The sequence below is a fragment of the Aplidium turbinatum genome, chromosome 18 (genome assembly GCF_918807975.1).
Source record: "Aplidium turbinatum chromosome 18, kaAplTurb1.1, whole genome shotgun sequence".
NCBI lineage: Eukaryota > Metazoa > Chordata > Ascidiacea > Aplousobranchia > Polyclinidae > Aplidium > Aplidium turbinatum.
The window spans coordinates 10,426,409-10,447,558 of NC_137489.1; the positions used below are offsets into that span (position 1 = coordinate 10,426,409).

The 21,150-nt window shown below is 38.7% G+C and overlaps 2 protein-coding genes across 2 annotated transcripts in view; one reads left to right on the forward strand and one right to left on the reverse strand.

Annotated features, from left to right (window-relative positions):
* Positions 1–7,581, forward strand: part of LOC145787468 (syntaxin-binding protein 5-like) — a 30,129-nt gene extending 22,548 nt beyond the window's left edge. Inside the window, exons 19-27 of the mRNA XM_082599215.1 lie at positions 472–573; positions 843–968; positions 1,343–1,452; positions 1,827–1,934; positions 2,282–2,436; positions 3,042–3,177; positions 3,635–3,767; positions 4,369–4,595; positions 5,187–7,581. Of these exons, the coding sequence (XP_082455341.1) occupies positions 472–573; positions 843–968; positions 1,343–1,452; positions 1,827–1,934; positions 2,282–2,436; positions 3,042–3,177; positions 3,635–3,767; positions 4,369–4,595; positions 5,187–5,225 (1,136 nt within the window). The 3' untranslated portion in view covers positions 5,226–7,581. The remainder of the gene's footprint in view (positions 1–471; positions 574–842; positions 969–1,342; positions 1,453–1,826; positions 1,935–2,281; positions 2,437–3,041; positions 3,178–3,634; positions 3,768–4,368; positions 4,596–5,186) is intronic.
* A 614-nt stretch (positions 7,582–8,195) lies between these two features.
* On the reverse strand, positions 8,196–15,397 carry LOC145787599 (myophilin-like). The gene is made up of 5 exons (XM_082599370.1): positions 15,316–15,397; positions 14,907–15,034; positions 10,687–10,753; positions 9,192–9,329; positions 8,196–8,740 (listed from the first exon to the last, which is right to left on the reverse strand). Exons 1-5 carry the CDS (start codon positions 15,367–15,369, stop codon positions 8,534–8,536), a joined length of 594 nt encoding a protein of 197 aa, XP_082455496.1. The 5' UTR covers positions 15,370–15,397; the 3' UTR covers positions 8,196–8,533.
* Between the last annotated feature and the right edge of the window lie 5,753 nt (positions 15,398–21,150).

Genomic DNA, 21,150 nt, shown 5'->3' on the forward strand with positions numbered 1-21,150 from the left:
GAAAAACTTTAATCGGTTGTCTTACTAATTGAGCTTTGATTGAAGAAAACAGGTTACAAGCTTACAGTTTCGAATGTTCGCCAAATGCGCGCAATAATTTTTTTTAGTCAAGTATTGACACCATGAGTTGCAGTTGTGTCGTCGAGATTTTCTAGATTTATTGTTATTGATTTTCTGCATCGTGGTCATCGGTGTTGTGCGGTGTCGTGATATCACTGCCTGCGCTATGAATTCCTTGTCTCTGCTGTAAGATTTGAGTGGTGAAACAATTTATTCTTCAGCATGTGAAATTCACTGGTGTTCAGTTGCATAGATTTTCAGTGTTGTGTCGATTCAATTTAAATTATGTTAATTAAACAGTTTTAAAATATCTTTGAGGTTCAAGTTGAAAAACGAGAGCTGTCACAGTTTTACGCAATAATCAACAGGTTGAATTTACGTAATGTTACAATGTATCATCATTATGTTTAGATTCTGTCTTCAGTCGCGCGTCAAGCTTGTCAGACACAGAGCGAGCTCTTCCTGGGGAAGTGATAACTTTCATAACCTTCGCATTCACTTACACAAAGAAACGTAAGTTGGTACTGGGATATTTTCATTACCACGCCCGGGTTTGTACCCGTTGTGGCTCATGATCATGGCATAACAAAGGTTTCTTACATTTATAACAAACTGTTGATCGTGTTTCGATAAAAACTTCACATTGTTTTATAAAAACAAACTTTTTGATGTTGTGTTCAGCTGCTTTTGATTCTTCGTTTGACTTTGTGAAACTTATTCGCTATGTCATGCTCTTTGCAATGCTGAAAACAACGTTACATAACCTTACTTTCCACATGCAGATGACACCATGTCCTTGCCCTGCCTGTGGGTGGGGACCAGCGGGGGGTACCTGTTCAACGTCATCGTCAGCATACCCCCCGGTTGCGAGCAGCGAGCGGTCCAACTGATGGTCGCATCCCCAAGCGGTAAGCAAACTACTTTCTATGCAACCAAAGGTCTTCTACTGAAAAGATAGTAATTCATATGAAATGTTAAAAATCGGTTTTAAAGTACAACCTATTACGTTGTACTTTAAATGTAAAAATAACGATTTTACAGTCTGGGTAGTTTTGTCGGAATATCCTATGTCACCTCCATGCTTTGAGTCATGAAGTGTAAAACTGGCCCAATAATAAGTTGCAAACTGTTTGAACACCAGTGTTGGAGGTGTATCAGCAGCTCTTCTGTGTGAGAGGAACATCACATGGCAAAATGGTGCATCTCATAACTTGAGCAAGTTTTTCTGAACTATGAATATCTGAGGTGCTGTGTTTGAGTTCATACGACATCTGCTTTTCAGGAACGTTTTTCCAGATGAAAAGCAGCATTATATATTGCGCCTTTGTTAACGCAGCCGGACAGCTCATATCTGCAGGAGCTGGCAATTGGAGAGAGAAGTGCAGCGTCACAGTAAGTTTATAACAAAATTTTCATGGTTTACTTAGCATCAACGTCTAACGACGTTGTGGCGATGTAAAAATGGCATTTTTGTTAGCTGAAAAGTCGCAGGTTTGCCATTTGTGTTGTTGTATTGCGATAATAAATTCGTAATTTTTGTCGTCATACAATTTTCTTACTAATTTACTCCAATTAATATGTCATTTGGTAGAGAGTCAGCTGCGTACATTCAATCACTTTTTGGCCACATCCATTACTTTTCCAATGTTGAATTGATGTAAAAGTGATTGATCTCCCTACTTGGATGTTACGAAACGTTGTTTTCCAATTAGCATGTTTGAACAGCAATAAATTCATTTGCAAAATACCGTTTTGTTTTTCTTCAGCACGCCGGGGGAAACCCCACAAAGGCTGAGACCCCAGAGAGCGACCGAGCAAACCAAACCATCGTCGACAAGCAGTTCATGGTGCTCTGCTCAGAACGACGAGTGAAGGTACCCACTCTGCATGCGTACTGGTTAATGAAGTTGACCATACAGTAGTAGGTAGCGGCAGTTGTGGGATTCAATCTAGTTCGCAACCGGTTCGCTTTGACTAAAATTAGCCACAACTGGCAACTCTGCGTACAGGGATTGTGTTAATTTCGCTCGAAAAAAATAGCCAAGGACCGGTTCTGCAAATATATTTTTATAGAAACGGTTCGCGCGAACCGGTCGAATCCCACCACTAGGTGGTGGGGATTGACGGTGAATTAGACTGATATTAGAATTAATTCAGATGAAGCTTTTTCCACTCCACTGAATACATCATTCCAACAAATTCATCGCGACATTCTTTCCAGGTGATCACACTCCCTTCTCAATCTTGCCTCCATGACGTTTCATTCCCACATGAGGCCGGCCCTGTAGTCGAGGCTACGGTTGATACCATACAGCACGGGACCTACTTAGCTTGCTATACTTCAAATGGTTATATCCTGGTGTACGGACTGCCAAGGTAGGCTGAGAATTTAGCGGTATTTTGTAAGTTTCTCATTCGTTTGGTTAACAGCACGCAATACAACCTGGAGAGATGTGAGAAGCTTATGCTTTAATGACCGTTTTAGCAATCCTTGTGGTTTCTTAGTTTTCTTATTCTGGGACCGCTTTGGCTTGGATAACCGTATTAACCGCATAGTTTTTTCGATGCTCTCACGATGTAGCTTTAACATGAATAAAAGCAATGTGTTATATTAGCAGAGTAGTGAGAACCATGGTTCGACGTTTGTAAGATCGCCGGTTCAACACCGCTCAAGAGCATATGTCTGTGTCTTTGGCAAGGCACTTAAAGGCACGCCGTCGATTGCTGAGTGACGCCTTTTCTACTATAGCCTTTGATTTCTCATGTATGAAAAGTACGCTGCTCTACGAAAAACGCCTACGGTCCTTAGGGCTATGGCCTGCTGAACTGAATTGAACTGTACATTAAACCGAATAATGGGCTACACTAAAAATGAACAACATATTAAATTTTATATACAACTTCCGCCGTATGTCAAGAAATTCCGCCATACATCTCTAACCGTCGCTGCCTTTTTTGAATATCTCTGTTCTTTCTCGCAGCTTAAACCTCCTGATGGAGAGCGCTTACCTTCCTGCGAACGACGTGAGGATTTCGAACACGTTCTCTTTCGGTTTGAACGCGCAGGCGATATTCATGACCAACCCCACCGAGCTTCAAAGGATGACCTACTCTGTTGTGAGTGGATTGTGTCGCAAACATTTCCCAGCCAACAACAGTTGCCATCTAGCGACGTTGAAACGATGTAGTTGTTGAAACTTTTTTTGGCTGCGAAAGTCAGGCACAATTAATTTTAATAACTAGTTGGAGCGTAGACTTCTAACGTAGACTTCTAACAAAACTCATCGTCTCCAATATTCAACGTCTGCAGACGTTAAATTAATGCAAAAGAAGACCAAGAGTATTAAGATTGCAATTAAGCAAATATATCGTCACAAAAAATATTATAAACAAAAGTTATTATTTGAATAACAAGAAATTCTCCATCCTGTGTTGTTTTTTTCTTTAACGTGTAATGGCTGAATGGCTTGCCAAGGTAAATTACGACTGTACTGTAACAGGTATTGATTATTATTTTCCTATTTTCCATACAAGGTACGCGTAGTGCAGTCTTGATTTATTTGAGCGCTTCTAGGATACCTACGAGAGCATGCAAGAGGTGGTAGGACACCTCTTTATCCCTCGGGATGCTCCAGAGAGACCCAACCCGGGATTCTTTAAGGGATTATTCGGAGGAGGCTTTGCAAGTTTGGACCGTGAGGAATTATGTAAGTCGTAATTTCTTCTTTCATATGACACGTGATTGTTCAGATTTCAGGGCAGGTGATGGAAAGCCAGTTTAGTCCAGTTCTGCTACGTCATGCATTGCATTTGGTGCCTTGTAAATGGCATATTTAAGAGCGACATGGTCAACAGCTTGTCCCTCCGTGCTGCACTCGCAGGCTGATGACAGAGCCAAACCCTACTTTTGCATAGTGGAATGGAAGCGGCCAACTTCTGTTGAAATTCTCTGGCGTAGATTCTCCAACTGCTGATGGTGTTTCTCGGTCAACAAAATATCTATTTTTTGTATTTGTATGTGACACATCTTTTTACATCTACACACGTTGAATTGATGTAAAAAGGTCATTTTTTGCATAGATTGAATTTACGGTTCGTCTCATGTAGTTTTGAACACTATAGCGATCGCTGGTTTTGTTTGTGTACATGAGCAGCATTTTTTCAGCCTGACCTACCAGGAGGTGCGTAGCTCGCCCCTTTTGTACCTGTTGGTATTCCAATGTAGAAAATGTAAAAAAAAAGGGTTGATGGTGGCCCTACTGCTTGTCTGTGATCGCTCAAGACCCGGTAACATTTTGAATTTTGCAGTTGGAGAAGGGCGCAGCGGCAAAGCTTCGCGGGGAGTGGCGCAGCATATTCCCGGCACCGGCGGCGCCAGCCTCGAAGGATTGAGAACGACATCAACCGGCTTGGGATCTGACATGCAGCGGCTGCGAATGCAAGCTCAAGAGCGGGGAGAGAAACTCAGCGAGCTCGAAGACAAATCACAGCGAATGCACGAGTCAGCAATCAAGTTCTCTTCTGAGGCCCACGCGGTAAGAAACACTCCGCTTAATAAATTAAGCTTGTTCTCAGTATGTAGCCTACAGTACGTCATAAACTTTTATTTTATACCGAAAAAATACCAGTATTTTTAGGAACTGTTCGTTTTAATTGAGGAATTACTTTATGATACTTGAATTTATAGCTTTAATTCTTATTATTCTTGTCTGACCCTCAACACTGCTGAAGTGTTTATGCTCCCCGTGTTGTCAAAGTTGGACTCCAATGAATGTCTACTCTGTCTAATGGAATATGATTACAAAATTTGTTCTTGAAACATGATTATTAGTAGTATGTCAGAGCTCCTAGCAAGAAACACCACTGCTTCTAAATTACTCATAGTCTAGATTACTGCAACATGTTTCAAGTCTACCGCAGTTAATTACTTTTTGTCCTTTCTCATCCCTGTACTTGTCAAAGAGTACACGCGTCATGGTCGTTTTTTTTTTCCACGAAAAAATTCACGTGATCACGTGACGTGTCGCATGTTTTGCGACTTTGATAAAATCAAGAAACCGAGAAGCAGCCGGTTGCGAATTGAAATGGCTGATATCTTTCTTAGGATCGTGTGTGGTGTTTTTCAGCTGATGCTCAAGTACAAGAACAAGAAGTGGTACCAATGAAGAAGTACGACAAGTTCAAACAACCTTGGGCTTCAACTCAAAATCAACCTACGGTGCAATATCCCATCACGAAACCTGGCTTCGTGCAACCATGTAACTTTGTTGAGAAAAACATTCAAATTATCTTAGACTTTACATTTACAGCATATCTTGTCATGGCGTTTAGAAATTAGAGACCTTTCCATTGAGGTTAAGAATGTCTTAAAATTTCAAATCGTTTTTACTGGTCTAGTAAATAGAGTATCCGCTTCCGAGTCGCCAGAAGTGGAATCGATGCCCTGTCGGATCATACAAAAACCTTGTCAAAAATGGCGCTGCTTTCCTTCTGCTTAGCATTGAAAGCACAGGCGTGGGTAGTTGTGTATCAGTCTGCGCCTCTGTGCAGCTGGGATATTAGATTAATACAAATCTTCTATAACATATATGCTATGGACCTGGTACCATATCACATTGTTATTATGTTACGTATGTATTATGTTGGTGATAACGATTGCTATAAGTTACAGTGTATCTCAAGTTCATCACTGCTCGTTTCAGTTTAATGATAAATTAACGTCGTTTTGCATTTCTGCCTATTTGAAGTATAGAGTTATATATTAGCGTTTGCTTCTCTTGAATAACGTGGTAGTGCAGCTCACGACATTCCTGTCAATATACTTTAACCTTGTGCTGATTTTGAAGTTTATTCGTAAACACTGTTTTGTAATTCATGTGGGAACTTAATGGGACGGAGATAATCTTGGTCGTTGTGGTCTTCAAAATGTTAAAAATTGCATTTTTGTTTCAAGGAAATGAACTGAGTGTTTGCAATTTTTTTCTACGGATTTTTTTCATACTATACTGCTTGTAACCAGACAACAAAACCCGTCATTTTTACATTGATTTTGCTGATGTGTCTTCTTCGTGTGAGCCTCTGAGGCCGAGGGTTTATCCTTTTATCACCCCAGATTTACGATGTTTCCAGACTACACTGGAAAGCTACTGCTTGTTGCATCCCACATAAATATCCGTCAAAGAATTATGATTGTAGCATTAGAGAAAAACTTATTGGGCTGTGACTTTGTGTGGTTGAAACGGTTGTGTTGTGAATTTGGCGTTCTGTGAACTGAACTTCGTTCTAAAATTTAAATATTTTGCCGTCTCATTGCAATCATAACTATGTTTGTGTTGTATTGTGAATTTTCGACAACCTAAACATTGAAATAATATCGACAAACGTTTATTTGACATCATGTTTGTGTTGATGAAGCGTTCTCTTGACGTCACATTCCTACCAATAAGTAAAACTTTTTGAGTTTTTTTTGTAAGTTTAAGAAATGCACATATACTATTGCAGTTTCCATAGGCATTGTATTTTTAATGGATAATCACGCAACTGTATCACATACGCTGTACGCAATTATAATGTAAAGATGATGTTGACACACTTTTTAAACTATTCTCGAAAAACACAAAAATAACATTAAAATAACGTTGTTTTGCTTGCCTCACTCTTGTGTATCGCTTTTCTTTGAAGATACTGACTTAACTACCTGGCGACTTCACTTGTTAAGTTACAGCCCAGACAGCAAAATACGTCATTTTTACATTGATTCAACGTCTGTTAACTTTTAGTCTGTAAACGTTTAATTCGTCTAAAGACGTTGAATTAATGTAAAAGTGACAGATTTTGCTGTCTGGGAGTGTATATACGATGGCAAGTCAAAAACTGTCTGCACTTTTATGGCTTCTGTTTATTTACACAAACAATAAAAGCATGGATGCAACAATGTGCCACAGAATCTGCGTCATGGCCGATATTCCCGCAAAGGCGATTTACTAGCTTGTCAATTAAATTTGAGAACTTTCTGCTCGCTCAACTGTAAGCATGGAGTCATTTGAAGAAAATTTTACATCATCGTAAAGCATTAATGAGTGTTGCTAAGAGATGGTAGTCCCAATGCACAAGATTGATCTGTCTTGGAACATCGAGAGCGATGGAAGTCATGTAGTAAAAAGAATAAAAAGATGTGTTTTTTCTTTTATGTTTCTGCAAAGAAATGAAAATCATAAAAAAGTACAGACAATTTTTGACTTGCCATGTGTATCTGTGTTTTGTATATTATTGCGACGTTTCTTTGTCTTATTTGCACTACAGCATCTGTACAGCGACACGTTATTGCTTATATATTTATTGATGTAGGTCATTATGCGATGCTATCATCATTTTTCAAAGTGTTCCCTCTTGCTTTTGGAGTCGTGCGCTGTCCTTGCAATGGTTGCTTCAACGTCCGTGGACGTACCATATGTATGTAGGCTACACTTCCCTAGCTTTGCTTTGATATGTTCCTTGTAAAATACAATGGGTATCGCGTAAGTTTGTTTACAACGTTTAGCAAGAGTAGATTTTGTGTCTTAATGCTTGTTCGTCAATGGAAGCAGACGCAATGGTTACATCGTCACCTGCTTGGTCTCAAATAGGGTTCGGATCCCTGAAATTCTGAGAGTTTTGTTATTTAGAATCTACATGGGAAAGATGCATTCCCGAATTTCCAACCTAACCAAGCCTCAAATTGACGATAGACGTAGTTATGTCGGCAGTGGGCTGCAGTGCATAATAGCTGCCTGTTTAGTATTTATATATAGGCTAGTGATGTTACGACCGAGAAAATACTAACTTCGGTTGCTCTGTGAAAAGCATTGCAATCATTAGCACAGTTTTGTTCTGACAGCTTACAGTAGGTCTATAGCTTCATGGGTAACTTAAAAGCGTTTAGTTTGACATGCGAACAAGGCAGTTTTAAGCACTCTACCTGAAAATGTACTGAAGTTTTTGCAAAGCACGACATTGTCATTAATTCTGATAATTTTTTTCATCTTGCAGTATTTTTTATCTGAAAATTCTAACTTGCGCAAACCGCTGTAGCTACAGCCTAGCCTACTTTCCCCGAAGGGAGATGCTTTACTCACGTTTTGCAGCTTCAACTAAAATGATTGCTGAAGTTAGCTTTATTTATTGTTTGCATGACGAAATAAACAATGTTCACAGGGCTACGCGATACAATTGCGAACTTATTTCGGTACCAGTAACTACAGTAGTTGGAAACCACGTTTGAAATAACCAACGTTAAACTGAAGTAGATAGGTTGCAAAATCATACATGAATGCGAGAATTCTTATTGCTTACACTTTACCGTTCTTTCCCTAAAGTAGCATTTATGATGAGCACGTTTTGTGCAGAAGACAAGAAAACGAAATGCTGCTGAACGCAACAGAATCAAGAAAGTACGGTATCAACATTCAATAGATTTTCCAGGTAGTTAAAGATCTTAATTGATGTTTCTTCTGCCACCGAAGCTTTGTCCACTCTGGCTTGCAAGCTTGTTGGTACCAGCTTGAATTCCAATCACTTTCTTTCCTTCAATCAAGGTCTTTTCATCGAATTCCCTCACATTTTCATCGGATTGTTTCGGTCCCAAAATAGGCCAGCCCTTGTAGGCTGGGTCGCTTTCCTTCCATTCGGGTTTAGTCTGACACTGAAATGTGTTTACACATGATGTGTTAATGTTAAATTTCTATAGCTAGGTGAAAAGTTGATTTCGACTTGTTGGATTCAGTTACACTTTTTCACATAGCCTACTACACGAACGCCAGAACGCAACATCACAATTTTTAACAACAGCCAGCGAATTGTGCAAGACCTAGCCTAGCTGCCTAATGTTATTTAAAATGTATGTTGTGTAGCCTAGATGTAGATAATAACATAGCCTTGAATTAAAAACTAACATTGCTGAAACATAGCCTACTGCAATTTTCTCTGAAAGGTGAATAGCCTACAGTAGCTTAGTCTTACTTTTTTTTGGCAAATTGATAGGCTAAGTTTAAACAGCACTCTTTCTAGCCATAAACTAATTTGTAGAGTTGGTTTTCAGTTACATTTAAAAAAGGAACTTATTTCTAACGAAATTCCACAGAAACTAAACTTACAATTCGTCCAAGAGCAAACAAAGTTGCAGTAAAAGCGGGAATATTGCTACCTTCGTACAAATCAACGGTTTGGAAAAGGTCGGTTTTGGGAACTCCGTATTTTTCGACTGTGGTAAGAAAATTGTTGATGTTTTCCATCTGCAGATAAGGCATATGTCACTTAGAAAAAGTTACAAGCAGTAGTAGCACCAGCAGATCTTAGAAGGGCGTTTGTTGCCCCACTACACGAACAAAAAACAGGTGGGCTAACTTTTCTTTTTTTTCAACGTTGTCTCACTCTCTTCGCTGACTCAATTTTTTTTTAATCTATTGGGCGGCATAAGAAATGCATGTATTCAGCAGTAGATCAAGGGACGTGGGTTTTTGTGCCGCTCAAAAAAAATTGAAAAAACAATGCAATATTATGAAGAAGGGAGCGTTTCTTCCTGGCATCAGCACAAGGCCGAGTAGCCTACTCACTGTACGCGACCTAGTATAGGCTACAGCGAGCAATTGCGATCCGCCAACCATAACGGTGTAGCTTCTACGCTAGCCATTTAGACCATCCAATCAACTATATGCTGCCGAGAAACAAATGCAATATTATATTCCGAAGTAACCTAGCCCTAAAACACATTGCTCACTCAACTATTCAACAATTAGACTATGACAGGTTAACAGTTAACCTATTCTAATGTGACTAGAACTCAGTCCAACTACAGGTCAATTGATAGCCTAGCCTTGGTCCTTTGGTGAAGTCATAGGATGAAGTCGGCCTAAAACGACCAAACGTTTTTGCAGAGTTTAGGCCTATCTGAGCCTAAAGTAAATCGGAAGCATCAGTTAACAAATGAGTCATTTGCGCAATTTGATGAAGCATCCAGATTTTTGTTCTTGCAATCGAATGAAATAACTTTACACTCTATAAAAGGCAAGCCTTCGTGGTTAGCAGTCGAATATAATCCCTAGAGGCTATATGGCAAAACGTCCCTTTTACATAAATGGAGTGTCAACTTAAGACAAGCGATCGTAGCATGAAAAGAAATGCAGCTGTTTGAAGTAATTTTGCCAATTCCTGACTTGTTATTAAAGAATACTTAAACCCTGCTCGATATGAAGTTAAGTCTTGAAAAGTCCCTTAATGCAATTGAATTGGTCCGTTTTTCTAATATCTCCACTTTAGTGTCAAATTGGTGGCCCTTGGGCAGACCTGGCCCGTCACGCCCGGTTATGCGGCCCTCAGGACGCTAAAGTTAGACTTTGATAAAAAAAAGTGTAGATTATAGGCTAAATCTCCACATTGCTGTAGCCTACTATTGGCAAAGGCTGACATCAACTTAACCTTATTTTTAAGATACAATCTAACTTCGCCTATTGTAGGCTACTTTCTTCTGATCGATTGCCAATTATCTGTAGTCTAAACTTGAGATACAGTAACCAGTAGGCCTATCCGATATGATTAGATTATTTAATTTAACGTAAAAAAAATAAACAAAAAATCCTAAAATTATTGTACCTGATTGAAGGGTTTATTAGACTCAGATATCTTTTTCACGCTTTTCGGTTGAAGTTTGTTGACAAGTCTGAAAAATTGTAAACTTACATCAGAACCTAATGCAAACTTGACCGTATCAAGAGGTGGGCTAGGCCTATTTCTATTTTGCAACCAGCTGTTCATTCGAATCGGATTGTACTGTAGCCTATATCGTTGCGTTTCTTTTTAATTCAACAAGCTGTGTACGGTAACTAGATGGTCTCCTCGTGTAGCCTGTAGCATTAGTTCAAAACTAAATGTAAGAGCTTCTTTAAGATTGGTAATCCAATACAAAGTGCACAGAAAACGCTTAATTTGATGTTATTCAAAAAGGGAGTGAGTACGTAAAAATCATGAAGCGAAAAAGAAGGTCAAGCAAAAACTAGTGAAGATGAGAGAAAACTACTGTATACAAATTAAACATCACATAGCCTAACATAATCACACCAAGTTGAGCTATTATCGTAAGCATGTTGCTAAATGCTAATTACTATCAACTACTTCTACTGTTGTATCATAGCCGATGTGGCCTTTCATGAACTAACTTAGACCAGTAGTTTTCAAACTTTTTCAAAGAATACATCTCCTTGCGATTTTTTCAATGCAAATTGAGGCAAACTTGTACAAACACGGTAAATGGTCTAAACATTCATTTGTTACATGCAATTAGAAACACAAAACTAAAGTAGCAACACAGCCTCCAAAAAATAGGTTTTGCATCCCTGCCATTCACTAAACCAACAAACTGTTCTTGCTTTAAGTTGTCTTCCGAAGGAGGATAGCTAACATTAGTTTCAAATGGGTTATTGATGAAGCTATTTTTGAAGATCCTGTAGGTTGGGAAAGTAGCCTAATGGAAAATTTTATCTACATAAACGGAAACATGTGGAGGCTTGTTTCTAAGAATAGTAAGCAGATTCCAATTGCTATTAGGCCTATGTGGTCAGCAGAAAAAGGCTGTCCACCGCTCCATCTACCCTAATGAAGATGACGGAAAAAGGCGACTGTCTGACGCAAGAGAAAGAAAAGAAGGAGTTTGCTAACTTGAATATTGAAAAAACGTCTAAAACTTCGTTTAAGAAAAACTTACAGCGTTTTTTTCGAAAAAGCTTGCTGAACCAGAATATTACTTCGCGGATCCCTAAGGGACCGCGGACCCTACTGAAAACCACTGAGCTAGACATTCAGTGTGTTTTTGTTTTTTCAGCGATTTTTCTATCGTGCACTTGCAGTAGCCTATACCAAAGTGTTCTTGCATGGCTGATTGATTTATTTTGGTGAAAATTAGATAAAAATGTGATTCGTTGTCTGCCACAAGCACGTCTCTCAAGAAGGCGACCGCTTGGACAGAGATTTTTGCACTCTTCTTTTCTGGTGATGTAATCAAGATATGTGAGTTGCCTTTGAGTTTTGCTGTTCGATAAGAGTCAGCAGTTTCTCAGCATCTCAAAAAGCTGCTCATGACGAACTTTGTCAAAGGCTTTTTAGACGTCAACAAATGCTAAGTAAAGATCTTGTTGGACTTCAACTGCTTTTTCACCAAACATTTTCATGTAAAAATTGCATTGGTTGTTCCTCTGTCTTTCATGAAACCAAACTGATTGCTTCGTATTTCTGGAAGCAAGTGCCTTCAAACGTTAGACTTAGAGGATGATTTTAAGTACCGTAACAATTTTGCAGTGTGTGACATCGAAGTAATAATGCGATGTTTGTCGTAACCACGTGTTCCTGGAACTTTGCGTACGGTAGTACGATGAATATTGATTTTAATATGTCCTCAAGAATCACACTATTTCCATATAGGCCTATTCTGTCTAAGAGCTTCCATATGGTGTCTATCTACCTTTTTCGTCAAGGAATTTTAGCATTTCCACACAGATTTCGTCTACCCCGGCTGCCTTTCGTGTTTTCATTTGATGCAGAGTTCACTTAGATTTGGCTTTCAAAATCGGTGGACCTGTTAAATCACGATGAGATGTATCTTTAGTGGGCCTGCTATTATTTGCATCACAAAAAAGGTTCTGTATAATTATATTTTCCCATCACTGAGTAACATCTTTTGGATCATGAGGATGTCTCGATTTTCCGCTTTAATGCACTTTGATTTTGGTGCTAATCTGTTGCCTATAATCTCGTTTATCTTTTTGAACATGTTTATCCCATCAAGATAAAGTTTCTCAATTTTCAAGTAAGCTATTTTTCTTCAAACCATTTTTCGTCAGCTTTACGACACTTTTCTTTAATAATTCAATGTTTAGTAAACGGTATTGTAACATAAGAAAGCAGAGAAAAGGAAAATGCAAGTGGCAGAAATTGAAATGTTGCGATGATCTCTGGGGTTGACAAAGCAACACAAAGGACGAAATTGAATCATCAGAGAACAAAGACAAGTTGGAGATCTGGAAGACAAGCTGAGAGAGACACACCTTAAATCAGTGGTTCCCAACCTTTTTTTGGCTGTTACCCTAATCTCAACCCTGAAGTGAGCCAATTACCCCCACGATCAATTTTCAAAAACAAAAGTGTTTATTGCTATGTAGGAAAGGGCTAACAATGACAATCAAAATGCAATACAATGCTGAATACAAGATAACAATGAGTGGTAAATATTCAATGCGAAGGTTTGGCCTGGACTTCAGCCGCCAGCTTTGTGATCCTGAACTTTGTGGTACTGAGGGCGATTCTTGCATCGCTTTCGACATCCAGGCGATTGCGCTTCTTTGTCTTTTGAAAACCCTTAATCACACCGATACGTTGTTGAAATAGATGTCAGGATATTTAATACCCGAGTCGTTAATGATGGTGCATCCTGGAGTCTACTAAACCAGAAGGGTTCCAAGCCTTTCCCCTTGAAATCAAGTTTCAACGCTTCGTTCATTCGGAGAGTGATAAATTCTTCTTTGGTCGGAAAGTTGTCATCATCCACCTGGCTGTCATCACATGTGAAGGGCTCAGTGCACCATTGGAGACTAGCCGTGTCCAAATTCGGAAAGTAGTTGTCCACCCATCTTCTTGGCTAGCTGGCCTAAGTGGTCAGTTATGCCCTCCTTCAACGCCGCTGTCAACTCAAGTCCATTGCCTTCGAGGTACATGTCAAGCGTCTGAAACTGCGCCACTGTGCCTCTTCCAACTCGCTTGTTCCACAATTTAACCTTTGCGATAAATGCTGCTACATCTACTTTGGTGTTGATCACAGTTACATTCTTGCCTTGAATTAAAAGACTGCCTTTGTTCAATTCACCAAAGATATCAGTCAGGTAACACAGCTGAGAAATTCACTGTTGGTTAGAGAAGTACACGAGACAGCCATCGTACTTCTGTGTGGTACAGTAATGCTTCGTATCTTTCTCCTATCTTCTTGCACAGTTCCTTGAAAAGACGGCTGTTCATTGTTCAATTTCTTCGCTTTTATAAAGTTCACAACCTTCAATTGCTTCACTGTTTCTAAATTGGGTCTCGTTACCCTTCAAAAACAGGCAAATTACCCCCCGGGGGTAATTTACCCCCAGGTTGGGAACCACTGCCTTAAATAGTTGGGTCACGTCGTAAGGAGAGACGACAATTATGTCGGAAAAAAAATAAAACAATTGAAAGTTGGTAAAAGAAAGCGAGGAAGACTGAAAAGAAGATGGAAAGATTGTGCGACAGAAGATATAAAAATAGTGAGAGTAAAGTAAAAAGATGCTGCTGTCAGATTGATGCGGAAGACCGCAATCTGCACCGCCGACACCAGTTGAAGTGGAAATAAAGCCAGAAGAATGAGTAAACAGTGTTGTATTGAATTTTGTTCCTATTTAGGCTACGACGTTTGTCCATTAAGTTTTTGTATTTTGAAATTGAACCAGTAAGTTAACATTTTATTGGTGTGGTCCATCTCTGGAATATTAGTGTGTGGCTTTCTTGATAACAGTCAAATAAAAATTCCGGTTAGCTTCAGAGTCTTGTAACAATGCATCTGACAAGTTATTCAGGACATCATGTTTAAAACTTGCACAAGCATCTAAATCATCAAGAGACTGCAGGTTAGTTTTAGCTTTGATTTTTGAATGCGCTTAAAGAACAGTTGAAATATTGCAACGACTGGATTGCGTCTGAATCAATATCTGCTCCAGAAGATGCATGGCAGTCTTTAAAAGCGTTTCTGTATCGAGTAGGATCAAAATGTAGTCTAATTGCAATCTACTTTAAGAATTTTAGCCTACTTGCATAAAAGGACTCCGTTTCTCAGGTTGGCTTCATAGCTTTCGTTGGAATCAAAAAAACACTCTGTGATAGTTTCGATCCATCTCTTTACTTCATCCTCCTTGTCGGGGTCTCTCTTCCCTGCAATCTATAGTTCGCGTCAGGTTATGCAAACTATGAGTAAAAATTATTCAGTATATTGTGTTAAGTTTTGTTATTTTTTGGTTATTAGATTTGCAATTAGGCTACATCTGGAGCAAAAAATCAGACTGAGTCATTGGCTTTAATAACCACAATGTCTATCGTCGCTTCCATTCGTGTTATTGTATTAGCATATTTTTAAGTCTAATGCGTTAAAAATTTTAAATCATAAGCTAATCTATTCTTTAGGTAGCGGTAAGCTTATAGCTACGAAATAAGCTATCTCACCTTTTGCGCAACCTGGGCGCTGAGTCCGTAAGCGAAACCTTTATTAAATGGCATTTTTCAGCAACTTAATCTATTTTACCCTGCAAGAAGAAAGCAGGCCGAAGAGTAAATCGAAAAGCATATAGCTGGCTATATCGGTAGTATGACCTAGGCTACTTCAGAAGCCACCAAACGTTTTTGGATCTTGCCGCGGGCCGTAGTATGGTAGCCCCTGGAGCAATTAATTTGATTTCACTTGTAATAAATTTAAGTTTTCCTATCGACAATGTTCTTGCCCTAGTGAATGGAATAATTCTCGGCCAACGACACTTCAACAATCGGCAAACTTTAATCTACCAATCTCGGTAACCGGCCCTGAGTCAAGAGCCTCTACAAGTACGCAAAACTATCAGAAATAACCTGTCAAGGCATTGTCAGCCCGAGGATAAAGATTCAAAACCAAACCAACGCGACTGGTGGTGTTTTATTTAAACTATAAAAGCAAGTCAATCAAATTGAAGCTCCTGTAGCCTACCTCATCAATGTCATAAGACGTCTTCACTGTGACTGCAAGAGAAGCCAAGTAAGATTGGGTTTATATAGTAACTCAATCAGCTACGTCACCAACCAGGACACTGAGTGAAGAAATGTCTCAGGAGAATCACAGGCTTAACTTTCTGATGGCGTTATTATTTCAATTGCATTGCATCAACCGACAAGATTAATAATTATATCTAAACTCTGTCGAACTTCTTCTGATAAACCAATTTGTATGAGTTTCATCCTATTGCAGGCTAGATTATATACAAAAATGAAGAGTTTTATTACCATAAGGTTTAGCCTACCAACAACATTTTAAAAGGCCTATTAATCATTTTATTGGTTTCTTTGCAATTTACCCATATAGCCTACCATTGATGCTAGTTGATGTGAGGCATGAGCGCTGAGCAAAAACTAGCCAAAGTTGTACTGTATTCATACCTCCCAACCTTTTTGTCACGTGGGCTTAGAAAAGCCCCCAGCAAAATCAACCAAACAAATAAATTGCTCATAGATATTCAATAAGAATGCTGAAACAACATCTAAGCCTGTGTTTTTGAAACCACGGTAAAGCACCTCCCCAAATAAGGCCGTATAAAGATTGGATTTGGGAAACAAAGCTTTTGACTGCACGCGAAAAAAAACATTTAACTTCACTTTTCTAGAAGAGATGAAACGTAATCTCTAATAGTGATTAATAAGCAGACAATTGTGATAATGCACATTGGAATATGTTAACTATAGGCTAAGCAGTCTCCCTTGAGTGCTAACGTTTCAATAGGATTTATTTATTTTGTTCTTCCACTTTCGTGCAATGCCTTATGCAAGGCCTGTGAAGCCGCTAAAGCAATAAACTGTTGTGACATTTAAAGCAAGCATAAATTGGTTAACTGTACATTTTCAAGACATAACAGGCTGAAGGTTCAGCAAAAACAGTAAAAAAGTCAAGACGCAATTTCACCGCCGTTGTTCCAGTGAATCCCCTTAGGATCTCATGTCAACGCCAACACATGTTGCAGGACTTCACATCATACTTGATAAAAGCACTCTGGTTACGTCATGTACTTACGCCATCGTTATTTTACGACTTGTCATCACACAGTCTCCTTTTAGCCATCACAAATCGAAGCTTCCAGATTAGAGCTTTCCAAACTTTTTTGCTCGCGACCCCTTAATCACCTAAAAAATTTCGCGACCCCTCACGATTAAAATGATACAGTACGAAATATATATTTGTGTTAGTTATTAAAAAGCTTAATTCAAACAAAAACTAAAAAACAATTTACCGGTAGGCTACTCGAAGCCTACTACTTTACAAGTAGCCTACTGGAAACAAAACAAAAAGCAACACGTCTGTTCAATGTGATGGGTGTGACTGTATTGTCCGACTCTGGAAGAAAATACTTTTGAAACTTCTTCAATAGACTTGACAAATGGTCGATAACTATGAGAGTTAATAACGATTGATTCCACATCATTGCTAGCTCAAAACTCTTCTGTAAATGAGAATATTTTAAATAAATCATTTTCAACGTTTGTTTCCAGATGTTTAATTTTGGATGAACTCATCAAGTTTAGATTTCAATACAAAACATTTATGTTTTTTTTTCCTAGAAGGAACAAATTAAATTCCTTCAGTTTTTTTAAGCTAATGTGACACTTGGCATATTTCAAAAACCAGGTGTTATTGCGAAAATCGTCGTTAATATTACAGTGTTCACATTTTTCTCAAATTTACTGATGCTTTTGTATCTGCTTTACGCGGATCCTCGATTGACTTTACGTTGATACGGGTTTAAAGATGGTTTAAACTAGTAGTAAGGGAGATGTTCCACCAACGGACAGGGTACGACCAACGGACCACCCTTCTATTTCTTAAAATAAAAGTTGGAAGCACGAAAAATGTTATTGTGGTATCGAGATTAACCTTTTTGGTTTTGGAAATCTTCCTTGCGGGGACCTGTGATTTTTTTTTCATATTGTTATGAAGGAAAGTATGTTTTACAAGGTAAAAAGTAAATTTTGAACATTTTTCTTCTGCAACTTTTTTCACCCATCGGTTTATTTTTTCAAGACTATTTTTTGTTTGCTGATTGGTTATTCATTGATTAATGAAATTGCAATGAGTTAAATGTTTAAATTTTATCCATTATTAAACTAGGCGATAAAATCCAAGAACTATCGTGTATCTGACCAACGGACCACCCACCTGTTCAGTGATGGGCATTATCGGCGATAATTTATCGGCGATAATTATCGGCGATAAATTTTTATCGCTTATCGTTATCGCTTAATTATTTTTTCAGTTATCGTTTATCGTTATCGCCAAAGGCAATATTTGATTATCGCCGATAATTAATCGCCGATAAATTTTAAGTGGAAAAGTGGAAAGGAAAAATGGTCTTTCGCGCCACCATCACTGAAACAAGTCATTGCAGAATATGATACTGTATTGCTTGAAGCATTTGACATGCAGACCGACATCACACTTTTTGCATCTTGTAGTAGCTTTTGCATGACAATAGACGCATCGAGTTGCATGGTAAAATTTTGCTAAATACTGTACAGTATAACCTTTCTCATTTACCTATGCTGCATAGCCGAGTGGTGAGAGCGCTGGAACGGCAATCGAAAGGGCGCCGGTTCGACACCGCTCATGAGCATACAGTTGCGTATCGAGTTGCGTGGTAACATTATGCTAAATACAGTATAACCTTTCTCATTTTCCTACGCTGCATAGCCGAGTGGTGAGAGTGCTGGAACGACAATAGAAAGGGCAGGACACTTAAAGGCATGCCTGAAAGTGGACATGAAGATTGGCTTCCTTGCCTTCCGGTCCATTTAATCTAAATTTTCAATCACTGGGCGTAAGCCTGGATACCACGACGATTTACCTATGCGACATAACCAACGCTCAATCAAATATATTAAATATCAAATATTTACTACCAATAACGCTTAAGATTACTGATAAATTTTCAAGCATTTTGCGTTTTTTGGAACTTTTTCAATTATTGCTGACTTTGCTGTAAACAGCCCGTAGAAAGCAAAATACAAAGTTTGGAATTTTTTATAGTATTTTCATTTGATTTAATTATTTTGCCTACTGCACGTAAGCGGCAGTGTAACTCAATTGATAAAAGCATCCAACTGGTATCTGAAGGTATAATTATAAGCACGGCGGTTATCTCAGTGGTTTGATTCTGGATCAAGAGGTTGAAGATTCCATACCTACTGCCGCTGTTGCGATTCTATTCATGCATAACTTACAAAAAGTTTTGTCCCTTTACAGTATATTATGTTCGATTTTTTGTCATGTTGATGAAAACAGTTCGTGCTGCATGGGATGGGGCAGCTCTAATCAAGAAAAAAAAAATTATCGTTATCGGACATTATCGGCGATAATTTATCGTTTATCGTTATCGCTTAACTTTTTTTTGATTTATCGTTTATCGTTATCGCTTTAGGCATTTTTCGTTTATCGATTATCGTTATCGCTTAACTGAAAAATGAGTTATCGCGCCCAACACTGCACCTGTTTGACCAGTGGGTCACTAGCTAATTGTTCAACAATGTCTTCCTTTATGTATTCAGACTAAAGATGTCAGAAATTAAAACAACTAGCACTAACACAGGGTTGTTTAGTTCTGAAAATCTCAACAAAGCTGTCGAAGATGTTTTGAAACAAAATATTTTTGTTCGAAACTCGGCGAAAAAATATGATATACCACGAACAACGTTGGCTTGTTATGTTAAAGAATGAATCAATGGATAGTGAGAAAACTACTGCACCAACACCTGCGGCATCTACAAAACACCTGTCTGGTATCTTAAAGTTTTCTGCAACTTTAGAAAAATATGAGATTTAAAAAGAGTAAAATAAACACCAAAAACACTTGAATCTCATATAATGAAATTGAATTGAATATGAAAATATGAAATGAAATTTCATAATAAAAGCATATTTCTAGTGCTTGTTGCTTATGTTGTTGTGTTGTTTGTATGTTGTTCGTGTATTAAATAGTCCAAAATAAGCACCAGTGCATCAGATTTTTGCCAAGTAGAAGTGACCCGTTGGTCGAATAGCAGTGGCCCGTTGGTCGTATAGGGGTTTGACCAACGGGGCACTTTTTATTATCATTTAAAAGTTATTTTTCGGCAGTTAGTAGTTGGAAAATTAAAAAACTTTTTTGGCTGAATATACCAGGGTATGTGACCTACTGTTATGCCAAAAAAGAACGACACATGACCTTTGTATGGACAGAAAATAACAAATATGTGAAAAATGACCCGTTGGTGACACTAGTAATCGCCCCTTTCTTTTAATAATGGTAGAACAAGTCTGAATTTGATTTTGTTAGAAAACTCACGACGTTATTTTCAACATTAATAACCCTTTTAAAGCTTTGGAAAGTCACCTCACTTCACAATGTAGTGAAAGCATGAGTGACAGGGTTTTAAACTCCGATTTCATTTCACCACGTAAACTTGCAAAAATACAGAAATTGAGTTCGCAACTCTTGATAAAGTAAATAGCTTTCATAACAGCGCGTACAGAAGTGGTGGGCTAATAGGTGAAGTAGGCGACTTTATGAAAAATTGATATAGGCTACACTCTGCGACCGCTTGTGGGGTCGCGACCACCAGTTTGGAAAGCCCTGTTGTAGAATACTTTCATCCAAACAACTCATTCAGTCACTTTTTGGTCAAGCATGTCAACCAGCGCACACCTCCAAGAATCGAACTGTGGCCTGTCTCAATAGCTCAGTTGGTAAAGCGCTCGACTTTGCACACAAAGAAACGGCAAGATCACGTGGCGCTGGTTTGACTCTTAGGGTGTGCTCTGAGCAATGCATTTCAAGGACTGCTTTACTCAGCGGCACTTAGTGAATGGAATAATTTACAGACAACACGCGGAAAAACTCATCATGCCAATCTCAGGAACTGCGTAAGTAGGTCTCGGGAACCCGGCCGGCTCTACAACAGCTGTCTTTCAGCGACAGGGCTAATTTTTACATGATTTACGAGGTCATTATATTATTACCCAAGTTACCTTCACTGCGTCATGCAAGAAAGAATACAATCAGAACCGTTTTTAAAGTCTTCGGTATGTTCCGACCCGGAATCGGTTTCAGTTGTATTATCTCCAGAGCAGAAACCATTCGGCCACTGAGCTGGTGTTCTACGTAGGCCTAAGTGGTAAACTAGAAGTTTGTGAAAACGAATACCTAGTTGGTCTTGCCGAATTGTCATCCTGTGTGTGTAAATCAGCCTCCCAGAACACATCATTCATCACTGTGCATTGTAATCTGTCCC

Bases quoted from the DNA above. Each gene is read 5' to 3' on its own strand.
- LOC145787599 (XM_082599370.1), bottom strand. From the start codon at position 15,369: ATGCCATTTAATAAAGGTTTCGCTTACGGACTCAGCGCCCAGGTTGCG. The intron at 10,754-14,906 runs GTAGGCTAAAAT...ACAATTTTTCAG, and splicing joins AACGGAGTCCTTTTATGCAA to ACTTGTCAACAAACTTCAAC. The intron at 8,741-9,191 runs GTAAGTTTAGTT...AACACATTTCAG, and splicing joins TGTTTGCTCTTGGACGAATT to TGTCAGACTAAACCCGAATG.